The sequence below is a fragment of the Clytia hemisphaerica genome, unplaced genomic scaffold (genome assembly GCF_902728285.1).
Source record: "Clytia hemisphaerica strain Z4C2 unplaced genomic scaffold, Clytia hemisphaerica genome assembly, whole genome shotgun sequence".
Lineage (NCBI taxonomy): Eukaryota > Metazoa > Cnidaria > Hydrozoa > Leptothecata > Clytiidae > Clytia > Clytia hemisphaerica.
Genome location: NW_027104218.1, coordinates 519111 through 540004, shown reverse-complemented (window position 1 = coordinate 540004; position 20894 = coordinate 519111). Strand labels below are relative to the sequence as shown.

General features: G+C 34.4%; 1 protein-coding gene across 1 annotated transcript; it reads left to right on the top strand.

Annotated features, from left to right (window-relative positions):
- The first annotated feature begins 457 nt into the window (after nucleotides 1-457).
- LOC136815792 (putative leucine-rich repeat-containing protein DDB_G0290503) lies at nucleotides 458-10472 on the top strand. The gene is made up of 15 exons (XM_067072245.1): nucleotides 458-605; nucleotides 868-974; nucleotides 1176-1293; nucleotides 1524-1577; nucleotides 1833-2010; nucleotides 2456-3104; nucleotides 4237-4482; nucleotides 4760-4941; nucleotides 5120-5275; nucleotides 5814-5856; nucleotides 6053-6135; nucleotides 6541-6675; nucleotides 7045-7091; nucleotides 7676-7774; nucleotides 10350-10472. The coding sequence occupies exons 1-15, from the start codon at nucleotides 576-578 to the stop codon at nucleotides 10455-10457; spliced, it is 2235 nt and encodes a 744-aa protein (XP_066928346.1). The 5' UTR covers nucleotides 458-575; the 3' UTR covers nucleotides 10458-10472.
- The last annotated feature ends 10422 nt before the right edge of the window (nucleotides 10473-20894 follow it).

Sequence of the window (20894 nt, the reverse complement as noted above, 5' to 3'; positions counted from 1 at the left end):
AAAAAGCTTTAAGTGGACTATTTTGCCACCAGGCCACCTGTCAGATAATGTCATCAAATAACTGGACAAAAGCTTATTATTTTTGAGCATATCCAAAATCTAATGTTCGGGCTTTGAAATGAAATATTAACAGATGAAACAGTTTTAAACATACCTTGAGAATATCATTCTTTTAATGACAAGGGAGCCTCATACTGTAAATCCTCCCTTGAAATATAAATTATGATTATTATTTTTTTGTAAAGAAACTCCAAGAGAAAAAAATGCACTCAAAAACTATTCCTTCTGGAGTTTTCCATTTAGGAACAATGGAATTTCCACCCCTATTGAGATTTCAATAGAAATTTTCATCCCCACTAAGGGAAGAGAAGAGACAGTGGTGTTTTAATAGTCTAAGTAAACTATCGTGTTCAGAGTTGTTTTTTGTCAATCATCTAGTTTTATTGTTCTACAGGTCTAGCTTTATAAAAAAAATATGGATTTCTAAGACTTATTTTGCTGGTCCAAAATAATCCAACTCACATGATTTAATAATGGTATCATGTAGAACGTGTACATTATAACACTGTTTGAAAATGAGTGGAAAGCAAGTTGAATCACTAGAGGTAAAACTTCTTATTCTGATCTAGATGATTTAATCTTAAGAGCTTTATCATGATAAGTTAATTTTTTTCTCCTTTTTTATTTAAATGATAAAAATCATCCAACCAGTCTTCCTTTTTACTCGAAAATAATCAAAAGACGATCTCAGACACATCACTAGTCTTTTTACATGTAAGTTAGTGTAAAGTCTAAATTTTCTGTTTGAAACGATAAACTTTGCTTTGGACATGAAAACTTTGATAATATTTGCTTGATTTCTTTTAGTTGGTGTACCTTCATGTTTTTGTTGTTCCGTTGGAGCTGTGGTTGGACCAATATCGATTCGCTTACAAGAATGCTGTTCTTGAATCACTTTCTGCTGGTTTCATACGGTATTGTTATTTCCCAATTATTTCTAATGATTTTTGAATAATTCAAATGTCCAAATTCATCTCAAATTCAATTAATAAAAATAGGTTTTACAGGTTTAGGAAAAGTAGGAAAAATAGGTAACTCAAAATTTGAGGTTTGTTCTTGCTGAAACTTTTTCGTTGTTTTCCAAATGACATATGTTTTCAACTTTCATATTTTAGAGTTGCTCCTAAAACTTCTTTGTCCTCAACACGTCACCATATTCGAAATCAACTGGAACTTGATATCATCCCCAAAGACTTCATATACCTGAGAACTGTTGGACGTTGTCTTGCTGTGGTATAATCTTTTGGTTAAAAATTGTTATATATTTTGTCTAGTGATTGCTCAAGTGAATACTCATAAAAATAATTGGAAGTTCCAAACCAAATTATATAAACGGAAATCAATTGCCATAGTATGAGTGATAACCTCTGGTAAAACTATTAAGATATGAAATTCTGAAACTGTGAACCAATCTTTCTAAATTGTGAGTCTCAGCAACAAAATTCAGTTTAACTTTTTTATAGGTCAGTGAACAACAAGAGGTTGAAATGAGAGCTAGAGAATTCGCACCACCTGCTGTAAGTTGGCTAACACAGAGGGTTTCTAGGCAAAATTAATTTGAAAAGCATTTAAAAAAAAATGGGACAACAATATACTAAAGTTGAAATGTTTCAAATTGTTTAGCAGGGGATGTTTAGTAGTTACCTGAGAATACCTTTTCGGCCTTATTGAGAAAGTGTGCTACTTACAACAGAACATGGAGTTGTAAGAATGACAAATGATGACAAACACCTACAAAATAGTTCATCATTTTCTTTTGTTCATTATAATAGACTTCATCACCAGAGCTCTTATTACTTCCCATAACACATGAAGATCTTCAACGAACTAACAACCTCCAAAGAGCTACCAATTTCATACAACAACAACAGCAATCAAAAGCTCAACAAAAACATCTTAAAGCTGATGTCCTTAATAATGAAAGTACACCATCAGATCCAGAGAGCAGAGGTACAATACACGGGTTGGAATATAAAAAAGTTTTCAAAACTCAGACAATAAAACATTTTTAAAAGGAGGCCTGTCTGGAGTTAAAAGATGGCAAAAGTTAGCTAATTTCATCCTAAATTAAGGTGAGCTTACAGCTTATAGGGATGACAATTTAACGAACAAAAGAATTAAATCAATTGTTTTTCACGATATTTCGTGAACTTTCAGAAATTCATCAGGTATCTTTAAAATTTATATAGAAGTTAGCCATTTAAAGGGTCATGGGGTTATGGCTTTCATTATTAAATTACTTTTAAAGAAAAGCTTTATGGCTCAAAAAAATATATGCTAGAACCGTCAGTTCAATCTTTCGAATCATCAGCTAATATTAATACAAGCAAAAATAACAAAATTCTGTCAAAGAATGGTTGTGCATTATTCTCTTACTTATTTTCCTCAACTTTAGATTCAATTTCATCAAGTGATGACGTACCCTTTTCATCATTGGAGAATCATGGGAGAACCTCCATTGAAGAGACCAACAAAAACCTTTGGAATCTCACCATTTCCAAAGATGTGAACACCACAAAAACCAACTCTAATCAACCAGAATTTACAGCTGCAGTACCTGATGTTACACCTGATCAGAAATTCTTTGGTGTCTACCATCAAAACCAAAACCAAATCAAGACGGATAAGAAACGTTTACCGACAACTATGAAGAGAGTCCCAAGTGTTCTCGGTCAAAATGCTTCTAAACAGCCATCTCCGGTTATATCAGAAAAACCAATTCCTGCCCCTTCTCGCTCTGTATCTTCAGTTGGTTATCATGAGCTGCAACCAAAGCCTCAATATTTTGAACAGAAACGACACTCACTCGCTGTCACATCCGATGAAATACGAAGTCGATCTCCAACGCCTGAACCACCAATGATGAAGAATCTTGGAAAACCACAGATAGCTCTGATACCAGCTACTCCAGCTCTACACTCTGGTGTTGTGTCGACTGAACAATTCACTTTTGATGGTATTGATCACTTGAAGAGTAGGAAAGAAAACAATAAAACCAATGATTCTTTGCAAATGGATCAACATTTCTCTATACAGAATAAAAGGTAAACATATTTCCCTCATTCCTCGTTGTCTAGCTTTCTTACTTTTGAATCTCTAGCAGATTGCTAAAATTACGAGCGAGGTATGAAAAAGGTTGATATTGTGATATAGTTAATATTGATTGACATTCAGTAACCTTTTGGATCAACTTATCAAGGCTTATAGCACAGGTCGATTTTTTAACAATTTCGAGCAATTTCTTAAAAGTAACGTTTATATTCGATGGAGAATACCTTAGATCTAATGAACAAAATTTAGTAAGGTAAATGACTCAACAAAATTTAAGTTAATCTTTCTTCCAATGGAAAAGGATTCATTCTTTTAAGATTCACTGAATTTGAGGAAATTCACTAGAAAGAGAGAAACTATTTTTGGGACACACCCAGTATCTTGTCCATGAATTTTTTTTTGTAAAAATCAAAGGCTTAAGTATTTCCCTGTTATTGAACATAAATATTACATTACTTTAGGTCCGAAAATCACAAGTTTCTATCCGATAAAATAGCCTTAGTATAAATATAGTATAATACAGTATAAATATTTGATTACTCCTGTTTGCTCAGTATTAGAATCTGATAAACTAACAAACCTTTCTCGTAAAAAGCATGTTAATCTTCTCGACTACATGCTAGACGAAAAACCACATCAAACAGTATATTAGATTTACTGACTGAGTTATTTTTTGTTGAAAATTATCAATCTTTTTTCCAAAAAGCTGGTTGTTGATGGATATTTCTGAATTCTTTATTTACAATATTATATTAATCGTTTTTAACAGTGATTTATTGATAGTAATCGAACTTTTTTTGTTCGAGAAAAGAAAAGTTCTATGTCAAAAATTCGTTTAAAAGTATGATCTCATTTAACAACAGAATCATATAATTATAATACTATAGTATATAGCTTTTTAAAAATGTACAAGTAAAATTATTATTGAAACAAAAATGCAGTCAGTTTGCTCTATTTAGTCTGAGTCGAATTTAATGATCTATTTATCACTTAATTACTGCATTTTAATAATGTTTTTAATGAACTTTTGGGTATACTAATTTTTCATTTATAGTTTTTCTAGAATTGTAGAGACTTCATTGTTATGTAAATAAACAACATATTTTTCAAATCCCTTTTTTGTAGAAATGACATGTCATCGCAAAGTCCAATAAACTCAAGTAACATTCCAATGACCAGCCAAGAGGTGAGCACGACAGCAACGTCGGCAAATTCTTCTCCATCCTCAGAAGACATCATTCAGAACCTGAACAAACGGATGAACATTTCAGCAAACCTTCCATCAAATGGAGACACATCAACAACATCCAGCAGTGACACAAGCGATAAAGAAGCCAGAAGAGCTGCATTGGAGGCGAGACTCAAAGCAAGGTAGGAACTAACTGTTGGCTTTGTTTTTATGACTTATTTTTTGGAAAGATATGAAACTCAAAGTTTCAATCTGATTTTATGAAGATTGTGAAATATATACCGAATGAATGTTTGACGCCAACAATATTTTTTTCGCGTGTCACCATAGTGGTGCATCCTAAAGGTTTTTTTTCCTGACTGTCCAGGTCACATAAAAACAGTTCTAAATTTGATCGAATATGGTATGGACTCTGAAATTCCCAAGAAGAATGAATATAATAATAGAGGTGTAATTTAGATATCAAGAAGAGAACAAAAGGCTGGAAAAAGAGAATCGCTTAAATGGAGATCTGAGCGAGAAGAAACAAATGGAATTGATATCACAAGTGGAAGAATTACGAGGGAGAAACTCACAATTATCGAGCCAAATGGATGATTTACGAGGTGGAAATGTAGACTATGTAGCGCCTACGGGAAAAGGTACAACAATTTTCCCTAGATAACCTGTTTTTAGCTTAGCTTTACTACGTAATATATTAGGTTTTATAAACTTTTCTGCCAATAAATTTCCCTTGGTTTTGAAGAATTTGAATTTATTTTTTTCAATTTTCTTCGCTTATTTTGACAATTTACTATTTTAAATTTTATCAATCAAAAGGTATTACTACTCGAGAATCAATAGAATTGGAATCGAAGATGAAAGAAATCGGGGAAGCGAAAAAACGGAAATCGGATGAGTGGAAATTACGTGAACTGAAAAATGAAGAACAAGAACGAAAGAAGAACGAACATTTGGAGAAGAAGAAAACTGAGGGTATATACATTGGGCTCTTTCAGAAAATGCTCGTATACGGGGTGGAGGATATAATGTCCGGGGGGAGGGGTAGTGAAAAATCTACAAAATTTGCCTTGTCCGGGGGTAAACTTGCTCTATTTTTAGTTATCTTTGCTCTGTTTGAGGGTAATTTTGAATGTCCAGGAGGTCAACTGATGCTTGTGCGGGGGTCACACCTGCTGTCCGGGGGGAGGGGTCAAAAGTCACAATGTCCGGGGGTAAATTTCTATAAAACGTTATATCCTCCACCCCCAATATTCTTTTTTTTTTTCTGGAGCCCATTACACTACCTTACGTAAAAAATAATGGAGTTGCTCTGGTTCTTTATGAAAATTGTCAGCATTCATTCTGTTCTCACCCCTTTACAATGTTGAATCTGAGCATTGGAACGGACTAAAGGAAAGTGTATAAAGGTGAAAAGGTTATGAACACCCGTAGGCTTTAAAATATGTTGACCTTCCTTCTGATACGTGTACAATTGTTTTGTTGAGTAATCATAACTCTAACTATTTTTCAGTTGATGAGTTGAAAGCCAAGCTGGAACAGACAAAACATGAAAAGTAAGACTATTCGCAACGATAGATGAAATAAAACTTTACGTCGTATCATACAACTTGTCTGGATGATCAATTAAATTTAAGTGAGCAGTCAAAAGTCTCGACTTGATGAAAATTGCAAATATTTCTACACGCGAATAGCTGTGTTTTTATAAATTTAAGTATTTTTCTTCAAAATATGCACCCTCTTTCTTTTCAGACATGTTCTACAACGTACTCGAGAATCAAATGGGAAAAAGATGAGAGCACTTCAAGCTGATCTCAATATGAAGCAAACACACAGTATTTTCAGTTTTAGAATACATAGACCTTTTGCTATTTAGGTTGCCATATTGAAATTAAAAAAACTCCAGTATCAAAACAATAATAAGAAAAAGTTAATGCACACTTATTGCTTATGATAGTCAACTCTGACCGCCCACCCGACAGTGGCTCCTACAACCTAGTACTGACTCCCCATGTTCTATACAAATCTACAGATAAAAAGTTTTGAACACACTAGCTAGTTAACGCATTAGCATTTCTCTTAAGGAAAGATCTTGCATGTACCCCCTTTTTTGTGATTTCCATAACATCGTTTCCCGGAGTGGTTGTGAACTCTGGAACCTAATCAGAGAATCACCTCTAGTTTATTCTCTATTTTGATCTTGAATTGTTTTTATCCTTGTTTTGTTTGTTTGTTCACAGTCAACAACCAATGGAAGAAAAAGTACGAGGAGGAAAGAAAACAAACAAATGTCTTAGAAGAGAAATTGAGAAGTTTGAAAATGGAGGTAGATCAACAGCATCGAAAACTTATCTCGAGATCAAGTCTTCCTCATGGTATGAAAATAGTGTTAGATATCTCACAGCTATCTTATATAATACTGGAAAGAGCAACTTCACCTCGAAAGCAAAATAATGCGCCATCTTAATAAGTAGGCCTATTCCTCTGCCCTCCTGGCTCCACGTCATTCTTTTTTCTTTTGATCGAAAAATTTATTGCCGGTACGGAACTTTTCGGCTACTTTTCGTAAATGGTGCATTGCTTTGCTTCAACTGTCGTTGAATTATTTCTTCACTGTATTAGTACAGTTGAGCCTCCGAATAGATCATAATTCTATCCTCGCATATCTAATTTACAACATTCATTATTCATTATTGATAAGATTTCAAAATACAATACGTTTGTTACGTTTATTCTGTTTGTAGGTAAACCAAGAGATGTACAGCATGCTAAAGGAGGTCCATCAGAGAGGGTAAGGCAATGTTTCCATTGAAATACTCCATTTGCCCGGAGTCACTTTAATTAGGGTAGAGATTTGAATTCTATCATTTTCGTTGTTTCGTTTGTAGTGGTTCCATTATCAGCTTTAATTTCCGTACATGGGTTTCATTCTTACTAGTTGCTCTGATTCACTTGGCACGTGAATGTATTTTCGCCCGGTTCAACCGATGTCATATGGTGGGGACTGAGTGCAATACAAGAGCGTGAGGAGACTCCTGGCTCTGTGGTGTGGTTGCTAATACTTGTCAGGTTCAAATATGTGAGTCTCCCGAGTCTTTCGAGTATAGTTACTATACACTAGCAGCTCTCTGTGTCGAGTTGGTAGAGTCAGATAAGCGCAGTGATTTGCCTATCCTAGGATAGTGAATGCTGTGTTGGAAAGGACCTGTTCCGTTCATCGGAATAATCTCTCACATTTACCGTAAGTTTAGCCATTTAACGTCGGACACGCATCTAATCATATGTTTGTCAAGAATCAAAGTTCAGTCAGAAGTAGACTCTAGTCTATCATTTCACAGGTGTGATCTTTATGATTTTTGATTTTTGATTTTCCAGAACAACCAAAGAAACATGGTATTGAGGTTCCAAAATGAAATTGAAGATTTGAAAATGATGATTGATTTGACCACCAAAAAATTGGTCGCTGAGACCAAGGTACGTTTGAAATTCTTTGGCCTCTTTCTAATCAAAATAATAGTCAACGAAAACGAAAAAATTTACTAGGGAGCCATCATTTGTGGATATTGCCTTAAATGTGAAGGAATTCAACTCGAGTATTGATGATTGGTTTCCAGACCTTACAATGATTAAGAAAAAATTTACAATGTCTGAGAAAACCTGCTCATTTTAGAACTAAACCTCCAGCCTTCGGCCAACTTCCCCCACTAGTACTTTTGCAGGGTTCCCAGCGGTCAGGGAAAACCTGGAAAACCTGGAAAAAGTAGCTTTTTTGGAAAAAGTCAGGGAAAACCTGGAAAAGTCAGGGAAAATTTAGAAAAAGTAGTGAAAGTCAGGGAAAAGTCAGGGAACTTTTTTTGGAATAGTCAGGGAAAGTCAGGGAATTCCAAAATCAGTCAACTCCAAATTACAAATGATAATTGAAATGATATTATCCTTTTCATCTTTCATTTTTGCAGGTATTTTATCAGCCAGTAAGTATTGGTGTATTGTAAGCTCTGTGATATTTATTTAGTCCACAGTTCTGACAGTTTTGTTTTAACTAACTACCTCAAGGGCAAAAATTTCAAAGAAAGTGTATAAAAAAACTCAAGAAAGATGACCTTGCTTCTAACAAACAACTTGCTGATTTTTACAACGAATGTATTCATTACGTCAAAACAACAATTCTTAATTGTTTGCAAGAAGTCCCCTAAGCTCTGTTGTTGTGAGAAATGCTGACTTACTCAATCCTAAGGTTATTGCCCAGACAGATATGACAGCTTTGAAAGAAAAAATGAAGCTGATTATTTCTCATCTCCAAACTTTAGAACTCTTGACATCGAAAAAAGGGGATGAGGCGCTTAAAGAGTACACCGAATTCATCGAAGAAATAAGAAGCTCCCATCTAAATGACCTATTGCTCTTTGACCGAACCAAAATGAGATTGGATCATTTCTATTTCAATGTTTTGGGAGCTGCAGTAGAAAAATGCAAATCATTTAGCTTTGTTTTGAAGGTTGTTCTGACACTCAGTCATGGTCAAGCTGCTGTTGAGAGGGGTTTTAGCGTAGGTAAAGCATCAATGAGAATTAACATTTCAGAGGAATCGATTGTTGCAAAGAAGATAGTTTGCTTTCTAACAAGATCGACATTTCCAACTATTCTTCACCATCTAAACTAGTGTTGTCTTGCAAATCAGCCCATACACGTTACAAACCAAGTTTACAGGAAAAGGCTGACAGTGAAGCAAAGGATGCCTTGAAAGAAAAAAGAGAACTTCTTCAAAGAGAGATTGATGAGCTTGTTGCAAAGGAATCTAAAATCAAAAAGACTTGCCAGTCACACGACAGTGATTTCGTCAATCTAGTCAGTGAGGCAGAAAAACGCTCAAACGAAATGGTCTCTTTGATTACTAAGGCTAATGCTTTAAAAAGAAGACAGAATGAACTCAATGAGGACCTTGATGACTTGCATACACGAATAGAAGCAAAACGCCAAAAACTTAAGTAGATCTCAGAATATTTTTTGAGCAAACTTAAACGTTATTATTCACTTTTTAAGTTAGAAATTCAACTGTTGGATTATATTTTTAGCTCATATAGCTGTATGATATGGTTTTAGTTTTGATATTGCAGGATATAGTTTTTTCGGCCTGTGTATAGGTAGAGCCTATAAGATAAAGTTTTTGAATCTAGCAAACCTAAAATGTTTTCCCATTCATCCTAGTTTTGAAATTTGCTACGTGACGATATAAATTCATTGCACGTGTATAATAATATTTATAATGAGTTGTGAATAAAATGAGTGACTAAATTAGGAGCTATTTTCTTAAAATGAATGTAAATTGACAAAAGTAATGTTTATTATCTTGGAATGAAGAAAGGATTATCAGCAATGATGCATATTGAAGAAAATCTTTTTAGAAAGAGGAAAGTTTTCATTCAAATGATAGCACGTTCATCTTTACATACGACGGTACCCCTTTTGTATCCTGGTTTTAGTGGGGTTTTAGTAGACTCGCTTTTTAAAAAATATATGTATTGAAATTGTGTTAAGTTTTATTTTTTTTATCTCAATATGGTGTTTTTCAAAATACTGTTGGGGTGAACGGTCAGGGAAAAAGGCCCAATATTCTGCTCTGGTCAGGGAAAAAGGCACCTTGGTCAATCTAAAAGTCATGGAAAAAGGTCTTTTTTTTGGAAAAAGTCAGGGAAAAATATTTCTCTTAAGTGCTGGGAACCCTGTTTTGTTTTTGGCTGTAAACCGTAATTCTAAACCGTAATTCTAAACCGGGAACTGCAGTATTATACAATACATGTTTTTTTATAAGAACAAACTATATAAGAACATAACGCGTCGATGACCAAAATATCGAGAACAAGTTAGGAACATTTCAAGGTTTTGCAGACTCTAAAATACCCAATTTTCTTGAACAATACTCAGTGAAAATAAGAACATGTTAAGAACATTTTTAGGCACAAAGCTTGAAAAGTTAAGAACATTCGAAGGCTTCAAAATTTTGGATGTTCTTATAAAAAACGTGTAATATGTCGTATTTTTTTTCTTCCAGATGAAACAATTTGCTGTGCAAGAATTGAAAGATCTAAGAAGCAAAGCCATCGAAAGTAAAATCAACGCATCAAGAGCTAAGAAGACACTTTCACCGCCTGGAACTTGAAATCTTTTTGATACCATTTTTTGGGTATAGGGGGTTGGACGAACATTTCTAGGGGAGAATCTTAAGAAGAATTTCTAGAGGGTCTAACGAAAGTTTTTTATTTTCCCAGGTATATAAAGTAATTCTAAAACTTCCAGGGGGTAAAGGACTGATTTTAGTTCGTCCATCCTCACTTTAAGATATAAAGAAAACAATTCTTAGGGTTTCTTTGCTTTTTTCCAGGGGGTTTCCACACATTTTCAATAATTATTTTTTAACTTGAAAAGGTTCGTCCACCCCCTGTAGAATAGAACAACCCATAATCTTGTTTAAATTTCTGTTTCGTTTGTGTCTTAGTTTCTCCATGCGATGTTGTTCTTATTCATCAACAGTAATATGTTCTTCGTATATTTGAAAAATATAAAATTTCTGTCCAACTTTCTTCTTTCTTTAAACGTTGGCTGATTAAATTCCAGATAAAAGCGAAGTAGCAGGTTCGGGGAAGGGGATCTTTCATTTTAGGTGGGGTAAAATTAATTTGTTTGACAAAGGGGAGACCTCGAACCATTTTCTGTATCTTTTATAACGCACTCCTTAAAATAGTTTTTTAACGGCTTGATTATTTATGCCTTTTTTTATTCGATACAGTATTATATTTTGTAAAAATTTTGAAAATAATTACCCTATACATGTTTTTTTTTTTATAAGCATAACGCTTATAAGCATATGAAGGCTCAGATTTGCAGATTTCCTAAGCATAACATAAGCATATACGCTAGCCTGAAATATTTTTCAAGTAGCCAATCTCTTTCTATTCAAAAAGGTTTGCAAGTGGTCAAGTAAAAAAATGCATTCCGCGGCTAGCCACATTCCACTGCTCAAAAATTTAAATGCTTTTTGAATCGAATATTAACAAAATTTTAAAGATTTTACTAAAAAATTTGGTTGGGTGAATCAAAAGCATAATAATTCTTAAGCATATAATAAGCATATTCTATGTCTGGATGCTTTGAAAGCTTAAGCATACTCGAGCCTGACCAAGGGGCATACACTTGCTTATAAAAAAAAAAACATGTATTTTATAGTATTCTTTTGGTACAGGTTAATATTATGCTTATTTATGTCTTCTGGGACGTACTATTTTGTATACTGTACATATTTTTCGAAGATGTATTTTTTATGTACGGGTAAACTGATAATTTTGTAAATAGAGTGTTCATTCAAGTATTTATAGTGTGTGATATTTTTTAAATATTTTTTGAATATGGGGAGTGTGAGACCTTTATTTTTTTGCTAAGAATTCTTGATATTATTATTTACGGTTGAGTGATATTTTTTTATTCTATTTATTATTCATAATTTTATTTTTTATAAACTATCTAGCAAGACTAAAGAAGAATGTTTGTGTCAGATTGAAATACAAAATTCAATTTCAATCTCAATCATCAAGCTAAAACTAAATATCGACAAGAAATAATAAAACGCCAAACTGAAAGTTTTCGTTTAACTGCAATTGCCTTTTTGCCTCTTTTGGAAACTATTTTGATAAATTTTCCATTCCGATGCTTCTCCTTTCCAAATCCATTTCACCCAGCTGGTGTATCACTACTGACCTTTAGAAACCCTGGACTGAGTTATATCCGCCATCTTTGAACGAAGTCTTTAGAAAAGTCACTAGCAATGAAGTATACGCAAATGGCAGATTGAAACTAAAATTTACACCTAAAAGATATCACTCGAAAACAAAGGAATTGCTAGGTTCAATCTGTCGTCAAAAATACGGCGCATTTTTTAAGACTTCACTTTTTCTTGCCTGAGAAAGTTTAAAGATTCGATTCTAGCCTTTCGGGCTTATACTTCATTGGTCACTAGCACTATTCGATGTGGGACAATTTATAATTCAATGAAACTTTCAATTCAAAAATGTTTCGGACCCATATTTGTATCGAGAAGTAGTAATTAGGCAACCACTTTCTGTATACTCTGATCAAAGATTTTATTTGAGAAACTGTATCCAGTGTTTTTAAAGGTCAGTGTGTATTACATTGATTCAACGTCCATTTTACGTTCTAGAGACGCTAGATGGCCGTTGTCTTGATGTTCCTTTCTCAATTTGCTTTTGAAAATTCGTTAGGTTTTTTGATGGAACGTTTTACTGCATTATATTTAGTACGACCAAAAAAATCCGTTTCATAGATATGAACTAAAAAGACTTTTCTGTCTCCCCTTGATGCACGATGGGCATTATAGCGTACAATGTTGAACACTGTCTTCTCTCCTTCACGTAAAATGTTCACCTTTTAAATGGGTGAAATTTCATACACTTCTTCATAGCGTGGTGGCTGCTCTAACATTGCACATGCTGTAGAGAAATAAAGTTTGGTGGTTTTTTTACAAGAAAATTAAGATCTTCCGGAAACTCCTTGAATAGTACACCCCCCCCTTCCCACAGACCCGGTTGGATTTTTTTTCAGCCAGTGGGGATTAAATGAGGAAATGATATTCCAATAATTTTTATGGCTTGGGATTTCAATTCTTTTGTTTTCAAGTCAGAAAATTCAGTGGGGATGGGAGAAATAGAATCATATTTTGCAGTGAGGATTGGTTTACTTGATTATTTTCAATGGGGACAAAAAATCGAGGATAATTTTCCACCGGGGACGATGTTTTTTCAATTGGGAAAGGTTCCCAGTGGGTCTGCGAGAAGGGGGTGTAACAGTGTAATAATAGGAAATCTTTGAGATAAACAGATCTTTCAAGGTATGAACTTCAAATAACGGTGGGGGGATTCAGCCCAAATTTAGCTCCAGGGAAATTAGAAACTACTTGATTAACTAAATTTCGAATAAGTTCCTCACTGTTTCCCTAAATTGAGTAAGCAGATCAAAGGGGAAGCTTTTTGCTTTCAAAATACCTGAGAGTCTGATACTCCAAAATATGTTGGTTTAAAAAAGATGAAAAACTTTTTCCTACCTATCTCATACCCATCATCATATTCTAGCATTATATCTTCATATTTGGGTGGTTGATCACCACGCCCTTGCCCACCATTGATAACCGCCACTCGATAAAGGGGTACCTTTTTCGGTCTCCATAGTCTACATAACATTCTCTCATTTATCTCATTTAGATAGAATTCATAACCATAAATACAAAAACAATTTGCTACAATGATGAGAACTCCAATGGGAACCATAGCAGTTATAATGAAATATTCTTTTGTGGTGACGCCCAGAAATACGCCCGTCATTATAACGATAAGTGCAATCAAGAAAAGAATTGAATAGACTTTAACACGGAGGGATTTCTGGTTGACCAATTTGGTATGGAATGGTGGTTTAAATACTGCAATCGTTCTGGTGGCAGTGGCTTGTATGTTTGAGGATGGCTGGATATCGGTTGTAGAAGCTGGTGTGGCTCCTGACTGGCTGTTGCTGACTCCCTCTAGGTGGAGGATGGCTACATCTTGGTGGTTGCTGTCTGCTGTCATTTTCTTCTGTTTTGGAATAGATATCTTAAATGAAAGATGAGAAAGATGTTGATTGTTGTATCAAGCTCCAATGCTAGACCTTGCTACAATGTAAGTGCAGTTGCTTCCTTTTTTATTTGAAATGCTATTTTTCAATATCTCAGTTTAATCAATCATTCCTTCAGTGAAAATCTTATGTCTAACGCAATGTGCGTGACAATTGCTATTATTTGTTTTGTGTTATTGTGGTTCTGAAGCTGGTCTGTTGTTACCATAGGTAACAAATCTGATTGCCAGTCAACAATATTTGAAGTTTTTTTTTTAGATTTTGATTTTTTGAGATTTGCCATATCAGTTAAATATTTGTCTTGAAAGGTTTTCGTTTTTATACCATGCGAATCTCAAGTATTGGTACAGAACCATTCTGTTAAAATTGAGCATGTAGACTGGTCATGCTTTTACATTTAATAGTTTTTTCCTTTTGGTTTCCTAAAGAGAGGGTTAGCATATGCAAAACAAATCAAAACGTGTACGGTTCAAAACTTTAAAAACACATTTGATTTTTACTGTCAGACCTGCAATTTAACAGTCCCAGGTTTAGGTCCCAGGCAAAAATTAGGTCCCCCCTGAGTTTTAAGTCCCCCCCCCCCAAAGACTTTGAATTTTTTGTTAGCCCCCAGGACTTTTGACTCTAGACACTTTTGATCCAGTAAAAAAGGGTTTTCCAATGTAAATTGCGTTCAGTTCTAAGTTTCAGATGAAATATTTTGCACACTTTCTATAAAAATATTGCGCCGCAGGGGAAATTTTTCAGATTCATTCAATTTGGGTAATATTGAAGCCAACTATTAAGCTGAATTATTTTAGCCTCCACGTTCAGTGATGAGATTTTAGCTCCCCCAAGTACATCGGTCCCCCCATAAAAGTGGTGTACTTCCAGCCCCCTCCTTTTTTGGGAAAAAACTTAGGTTGTGCCCTCCCCCCCCCCAACCAGCAGGGGGTGGGGCGCTGACGCTATGAAAACACAACCTTAAAGTGTATCCAGCTAAAAGAAAACTCTTGTAGTGCACTCTATCAAAAGTACACCCTTACAGTGCATTTCATTTGTGATGGCTTCTTTGCGGGTACCAATTTCAAAAAGAAATCTAGATCAAAGATGGTGTATATACCTAACTCCATGGTTTAAAGAGACCAGTGCTCTCTGGTGCTCTTTATAAACTCACACCCCGTGTTTGGGTTGTGGAGCCTGTAATAAAAATAGCTTTACCTGTTTCTCAACGAAATTTTTTTGCTTTAATGAATGCCGATATCTTCGCCGAAAGTGATCAGTGTTACATCATCAAATTGAGAAAGTCTGTACATCAAAGTTAATTTTTTTTGTTCTTCCTAAAAGATTAAAGGTATTCTTATTTCTTCGTCTCGTGTTGCATGAAACACACAAAACACAAAGTTTATCATCAAGAGTTTGTTTATCTAATATAACTAAAAAAACTGATAAATCAATATTAATATTTCAACGTTTTTAACGCTTGACAAAATTTTGCAATCAAATTTGTTTTTTGAGAGAATTTTAAAGCAATAAGATTGTGAATGATCGAAATATCTTTTGAAAATCCACGTGAACCTTGAGTTTTGGCAAAATAGAATTCAATCTTTTATTTTAGGTGGTTTATTTTGACTAACTTTCATACAGAACAAATCGGTGAATATTTCGTTTACTTCCTCTTTCCTATTTTCTAACATTTTCCTCATTCCCAAACGCACAGAAAAAATGACCGAAACACGAAAACGAATGTTATTAAGAACAAACAGTTCTAATTTTCCTTTGATAATCTTCGATTTGACCCAATTTCTTAAGAAATTGCACAAAAATAGTCATAAAATGGAAAAATTAAGAACATTTTAAGAACATTTTTAGGCTTAAATCTCAAAAATATAAACTCATGCACAAATGAATCAACATGCTTTAATATATATGAGTCATTTGACTCCCGGCATGTTTTGAATAGAATAATTATGAAATATTAAAACTTTGAACATGCGTTTGTTCAATATGCCGCTCTTCTCTCTTGACGTCAGCAAACTACTTCGCAAAGATTTCGTAACCTAGGGGCAAAACCTAATAATACCTTAGCTTAGCAGTGTTTACTATTATATCATCGTTTCGTACTATTTCATACTACGCAGAAAAAAATTGTGCGTCCTTTCTGTCCTGACAATTTAGATAATTTGATTCACATTTCTTGAATCATCAAATTCACCAAATAAAAGAGAAGAAGGGGTTATCTAGTTTGTATACTGGCAAAGTCGGTCAAACGAGTGAGTTTTTCTCCTGAAATAATTTTCAATCGAGCCTGCTCATACTGTTCAATTCGTTATATTATCTAAACTAGCCTGTCGCTTACCGCCAACTCCATAACTTACATCAATGTCCGTCATCCTTTTCACCTGTTGTTACACGTATGTCTACTACCATAAACAGTTTAGAAATTAAAGCTTAGACAGCTTGTTGCCGTGAATTTATTTTCCGATACCATTTCGAATCTCACTCTCCTAGCTCGCCATTTCCTCAGTATGTTGAGTATAAGCTCTGACTTTCTCAGTTTTATGAATCGGAAATTCGTGTGAATTCCGAAAATTCGGAACTGTTAATTCATTTTAAAATATTTTAAGCAAAAATTTTTGATGATAAAATATTAAATTAACATATTTTGATAATAAAATGGCTTCCACAATTTTTGTCCAGCGATAAATAATAAATAAGATATCGTGCTTTGATTTTTTCTTTCGTCAACTTAACTTCGCACTGTTCTAGGAAATATAACATCTTTTCATTGCCAAAACCCGATCCAAACAAAAACACTTTACACTGAAACCATGTTTTATCATACACAAAAAGTTTCTAGGCTCTCTCCAATTCGAAAATCTTCTTTATCTCGACATTCCTTTTATTTAAATTCTTCACCTTACACATTTTATTTAAGTTTCTTTCAATTTTTTAATCTTAAAAGTTTTGTTTTTAAATAAGAGTGATATCGTTTGACATTGAATTGACACGGATGTGGAGCAAGATCGGTCAGAAAAAGGAAAAGAAAAACTTTTTTTGTTTATATCAGCATAATATAACAAAAGGCAGACACTGTTCCGTTATGAAACATGTGTCTGATATGAACAGTTATGTAAAAATCAAACTTTTAAGTTTCTGGAGAGAAAATTTATTGTGCCATCTCTTGTCCATACTGTATAGCAAATGAACTCTGAAATATCAGACAGCTATAGAAAGGAGCCTGTGGGTCTGCCTCCAATTAGTTTTGTTATCAATTTGGCTCGAGTAATGTAAAAAAGTCTACAAAAATTCCATAGAATTATAACAAAATTTCAAGAGACATCATTCCATTCCATTCCGTGCATGCCATAACATCTTTTTTGCAAATAAGATAAATATATATCTCAAAACCTGAAAACCTCAGAAATGCAAACTTTGATTACAGTTAGCTTAAAATACCACATTCATCTACAACCATCAATTAAATTAAATTACCACTACAATTTATTTTCAATTAAATTACGCTCTAGCGAATCTCCAAGCCTAATGACTGTACACAGTATAAATTTGAAAATTGATCATGCTTTATTAGACTTCTCTTTAGAAGTCCGAATTGCTCATTAAGCATGACATAATTACCCCGCCCCGCCCCACCCCCCCCCCCCCCCCCCACCAAAATCCCAGCTTTCGAAAACTTTCTCCACAGTTTGGCACAATTTTGCTCGACCCACCACGCTTCTGAACATTACCCAAATAACATGACCAAAGAAAAGAACTTTCCGTTACACCAAATTTGTCACTTTCATCGAACGACCGCAACATCCATGGAACGTTTAAGATGAAAGCTGAAAAAACGTCGCCTGTTTGTGTTTTGCTTGTTGCTGATGCTCAGAAACATGATCTCGCAACGTTTATAGCCTTCACCAGTAACCAGTACCTGACAGTTCGAAAAAGTGGCGATATACTTTAAGATTCACCCTCCAAACACCACAACAGGCTGCTCTCGCTCTTACTTTAGCTTAGACCTTTAATTGAATCTTGATATGTTACTATGAAAAAAATTGCATTCCTTAAGCATTGTCCATTTAAATAGAGAAGAGGTTAATTTGTTTCAAATTACTGCTTACTGCTTGTGACATACTTTCTGTACTGCATGATACAGTAGTGGTTAAAAACATAACATTACTTATACCATACTTAAGAATGTGGAGAGTTTAAGTACTGCGGTCAAGATATTTGTATACTGCCTGCACGCACATGGGGTGTTTTTTATAAGAAAATGTAGAGGTATCGCTTCTCTGCTACTGCTTCTTCTCCGGCTAGCTTTTGATATCTATTGCTATGAAGAGAGTCCTTTCCCAGTGTCATAAAGTCCTTGGATGCAAGGGATCTGTTTTATATTACTACTAGTATATACTGATATCGTTACCATCTTAGACATAGATCTTTGTGCTTTTTATGCTGTTTTTATAATTCTTATCAATAAAAGTAGCATTCTGTTCTTATAAAAAATCTCATTGTGGTTAAAGCATTTGCAATGGTCCCATATATTGTGCAGGGCAGACTTCAGCTCGTGATGTTCTAGTCGCCTGCACGCTCTAACTTGACCAATATTTATTAAAACAATGTTCGTTAGTCTATTGGGTTTGCGGACTGACGGTATGTGCGGGCCAAAAATTGGCTTTTAAAATTGCACCCTTACAGTACAGCAAAAATCAGTGAAAATCATACCCTTAGAGTGCATTTCCCCCAAATTTTCGATCCCTTTCGTGCAAAAAATTGTCAAAATTCTAGCATTTTTGGTCAAAATATCTAGATTTTTCAGGAATTTTCTGAAATTTCTACCCTTACAGTGCATCTCTAGTTTTTCCGACCCTTACAGTGCATTTTAAACATATTGGAAAAGGTACCCTTAGGACCTGCACATACCCGTCGGTACTTTTGCCCAGCTGGCCCCCCCCCCCCCCGGGCAATAGGGTTTCAGTGCAAAGAAATGCTAGAAAACCGAAGCAATCAATAATGTAATACGAGTATTCGCTAAAATTTATACACGCGAAATTTTTTGAAATCGTGATTCGCTAAAATAAATCCAAAAAAAATCAAGATTTTCCTGACTCGCTATTATACGCTAAAATTAGTCTCGCTAAAATTTCTACGATTAAAGTACTTCCATTCAAGACAGATATATAGTACTTCAAAATCTGATATTTCTTATCAAACAACCTACCTTTTCCTAGCCAAATCGGCTTCGAAGTTGCCAAATTTAAAACTCTGTACCCTATAAACCACACAATATCCGACAAATTTCACAAGTGCAATTGAAATGTTCTGACATGTCAGTTTGGACAATAAAATAGTCACGATATATAGGAATTTGATCATTTATTTTGAATGAAACATTAACATTTTGACCTTTATTTTGGCAACCCAGTGATTTTAGGTGAGATTTGTGTAAAGTCTAGCGTTTTAAGTCAATTAATTGATCTGTGTTTGTTTTCCTATATAACTATACATAATCGTGGGTAATCCTTTGTCCACTCTTCCGTTGATATATCATATTGAACTCATATTTGCTAATCTTATTGGCACCCTGTGTAGCTTAGCCTTTAATATGTCGTATGTAACAGTTGTAACAGTAGGAGCTCTTTAAGAGAAGACATTTTCTACAACAAACTTTCTACGAAACCCCTTTGAAAAGTAAGATTTTTTATCAGGCTTTTTAATTATTAAAAGAAAATTGGTACAATGTACAACTCAGAGATAATAAGATTCTAAACTGTAATTTTCCGTGGTATTTTATATCTAAACATTGATGAAATACATAAACTACTGTAGATTTATTCTTGTAAAAATCCCGGAAGCATATATCACACTCACGCAGCTTAAGAACGAAGTATCAATTCCGTACCACTGTTGTCTTCCTTCCGTAACCAGAAATTTAGAGAAAAAATTCCACTCAAAATTTTCTCTGATATTTTTCTTTTAATATATTTTTCTAAAAATGAGTACAAAGTATAAACCCTGATTGATTTTTTTTTCTCTGACCTTGTTTATAATATAATATTTTGAAAAATAGTTGATAACACAGAAAGATTCCTTTTGTCTCGCGGATTTTGGTTTTGTTTAATCCTTCCTAAGGTCTGACGCTTCTTTCGTACTTTCTGTTGAAATTATGAAATATCACTCGAGTCCAGACCAAAAAAAAAGGAGTATAATATTCTAGAGATATATCAAAATTTCTTTTTGAAATTGAATCACGAGTTTAAAACATTTACAAATTTGATATGTATTCCCCAAAGACCGTTTCCATTTTGATACCAAGACCAAGTTAGGCATGGGTTTATTTTGACCGTAATGTGCGATACCGTAGGCCTGAACATAACTTGTCAGAGCAAACCATGCAAGCGAAATCTTATGTACAGGCCTACGATATCGCATCGAACAGTCTAATTAAACATATGCTTAACCTTGTTATTATAGCGAGATGTATCTCTTGTGTTTTTTCTACGACGGAGAAGGTATTAACTTTTGATTGTCTTGGTCCTGACTGACTAAGGAGGGCGGCAAATCAGTACTTTTACCGTCCTCGATTTTTGCTGGTCAGAACTGCGGCTTGTTCCCAACGTTTTGTTCACTCCACCGTCCTTAAAAGGATGATTTTATAAACCCAATTATGTCTTTGAAAACGAGGTCCTCGATAATTGATGCATATCCAGGAGATATATTGAATCGTCACAAAATTGTTTTCCCTTATCCCTATCTCCAAAAGATCCAGGTATTCGACTCGTTGAAGGTGTATTGGACCCGAGATTGGACCTACAGATATCATATTTCTTCACACTAGATAGCCTGACTGCCAACAGATATCCCATGAAAGAGTTTCCAGTTTGAAATTCGACTAGAGCCATGTCGTTTTGACCTTTATATTAAATTTTCGAACGTT

Excerpts from the sequence above, each read along its gene's own strand:
- LOC136815792 (XM_067072245.1), top strand. The coding sequence starts at position 576 with ATGAGTGGAAAGCAAGTTGAATCACTAGAG. Across the intron at positions 975-1,175 it reads CTTTCTGCTGGTTTCATACG|AGTTGCTCCTAAAACTTCTT; the intron begins GTATTGTTATTT and ends TTCATATTTTAG. Across the intron at positions 4,483-4,759 it reads GAGGCGAGACTCAAAGCAAG|ATATCAAGAAGAGAACAAAA; the intron begins GTAGGAACTAAC and ends GGTGTAATTTAG.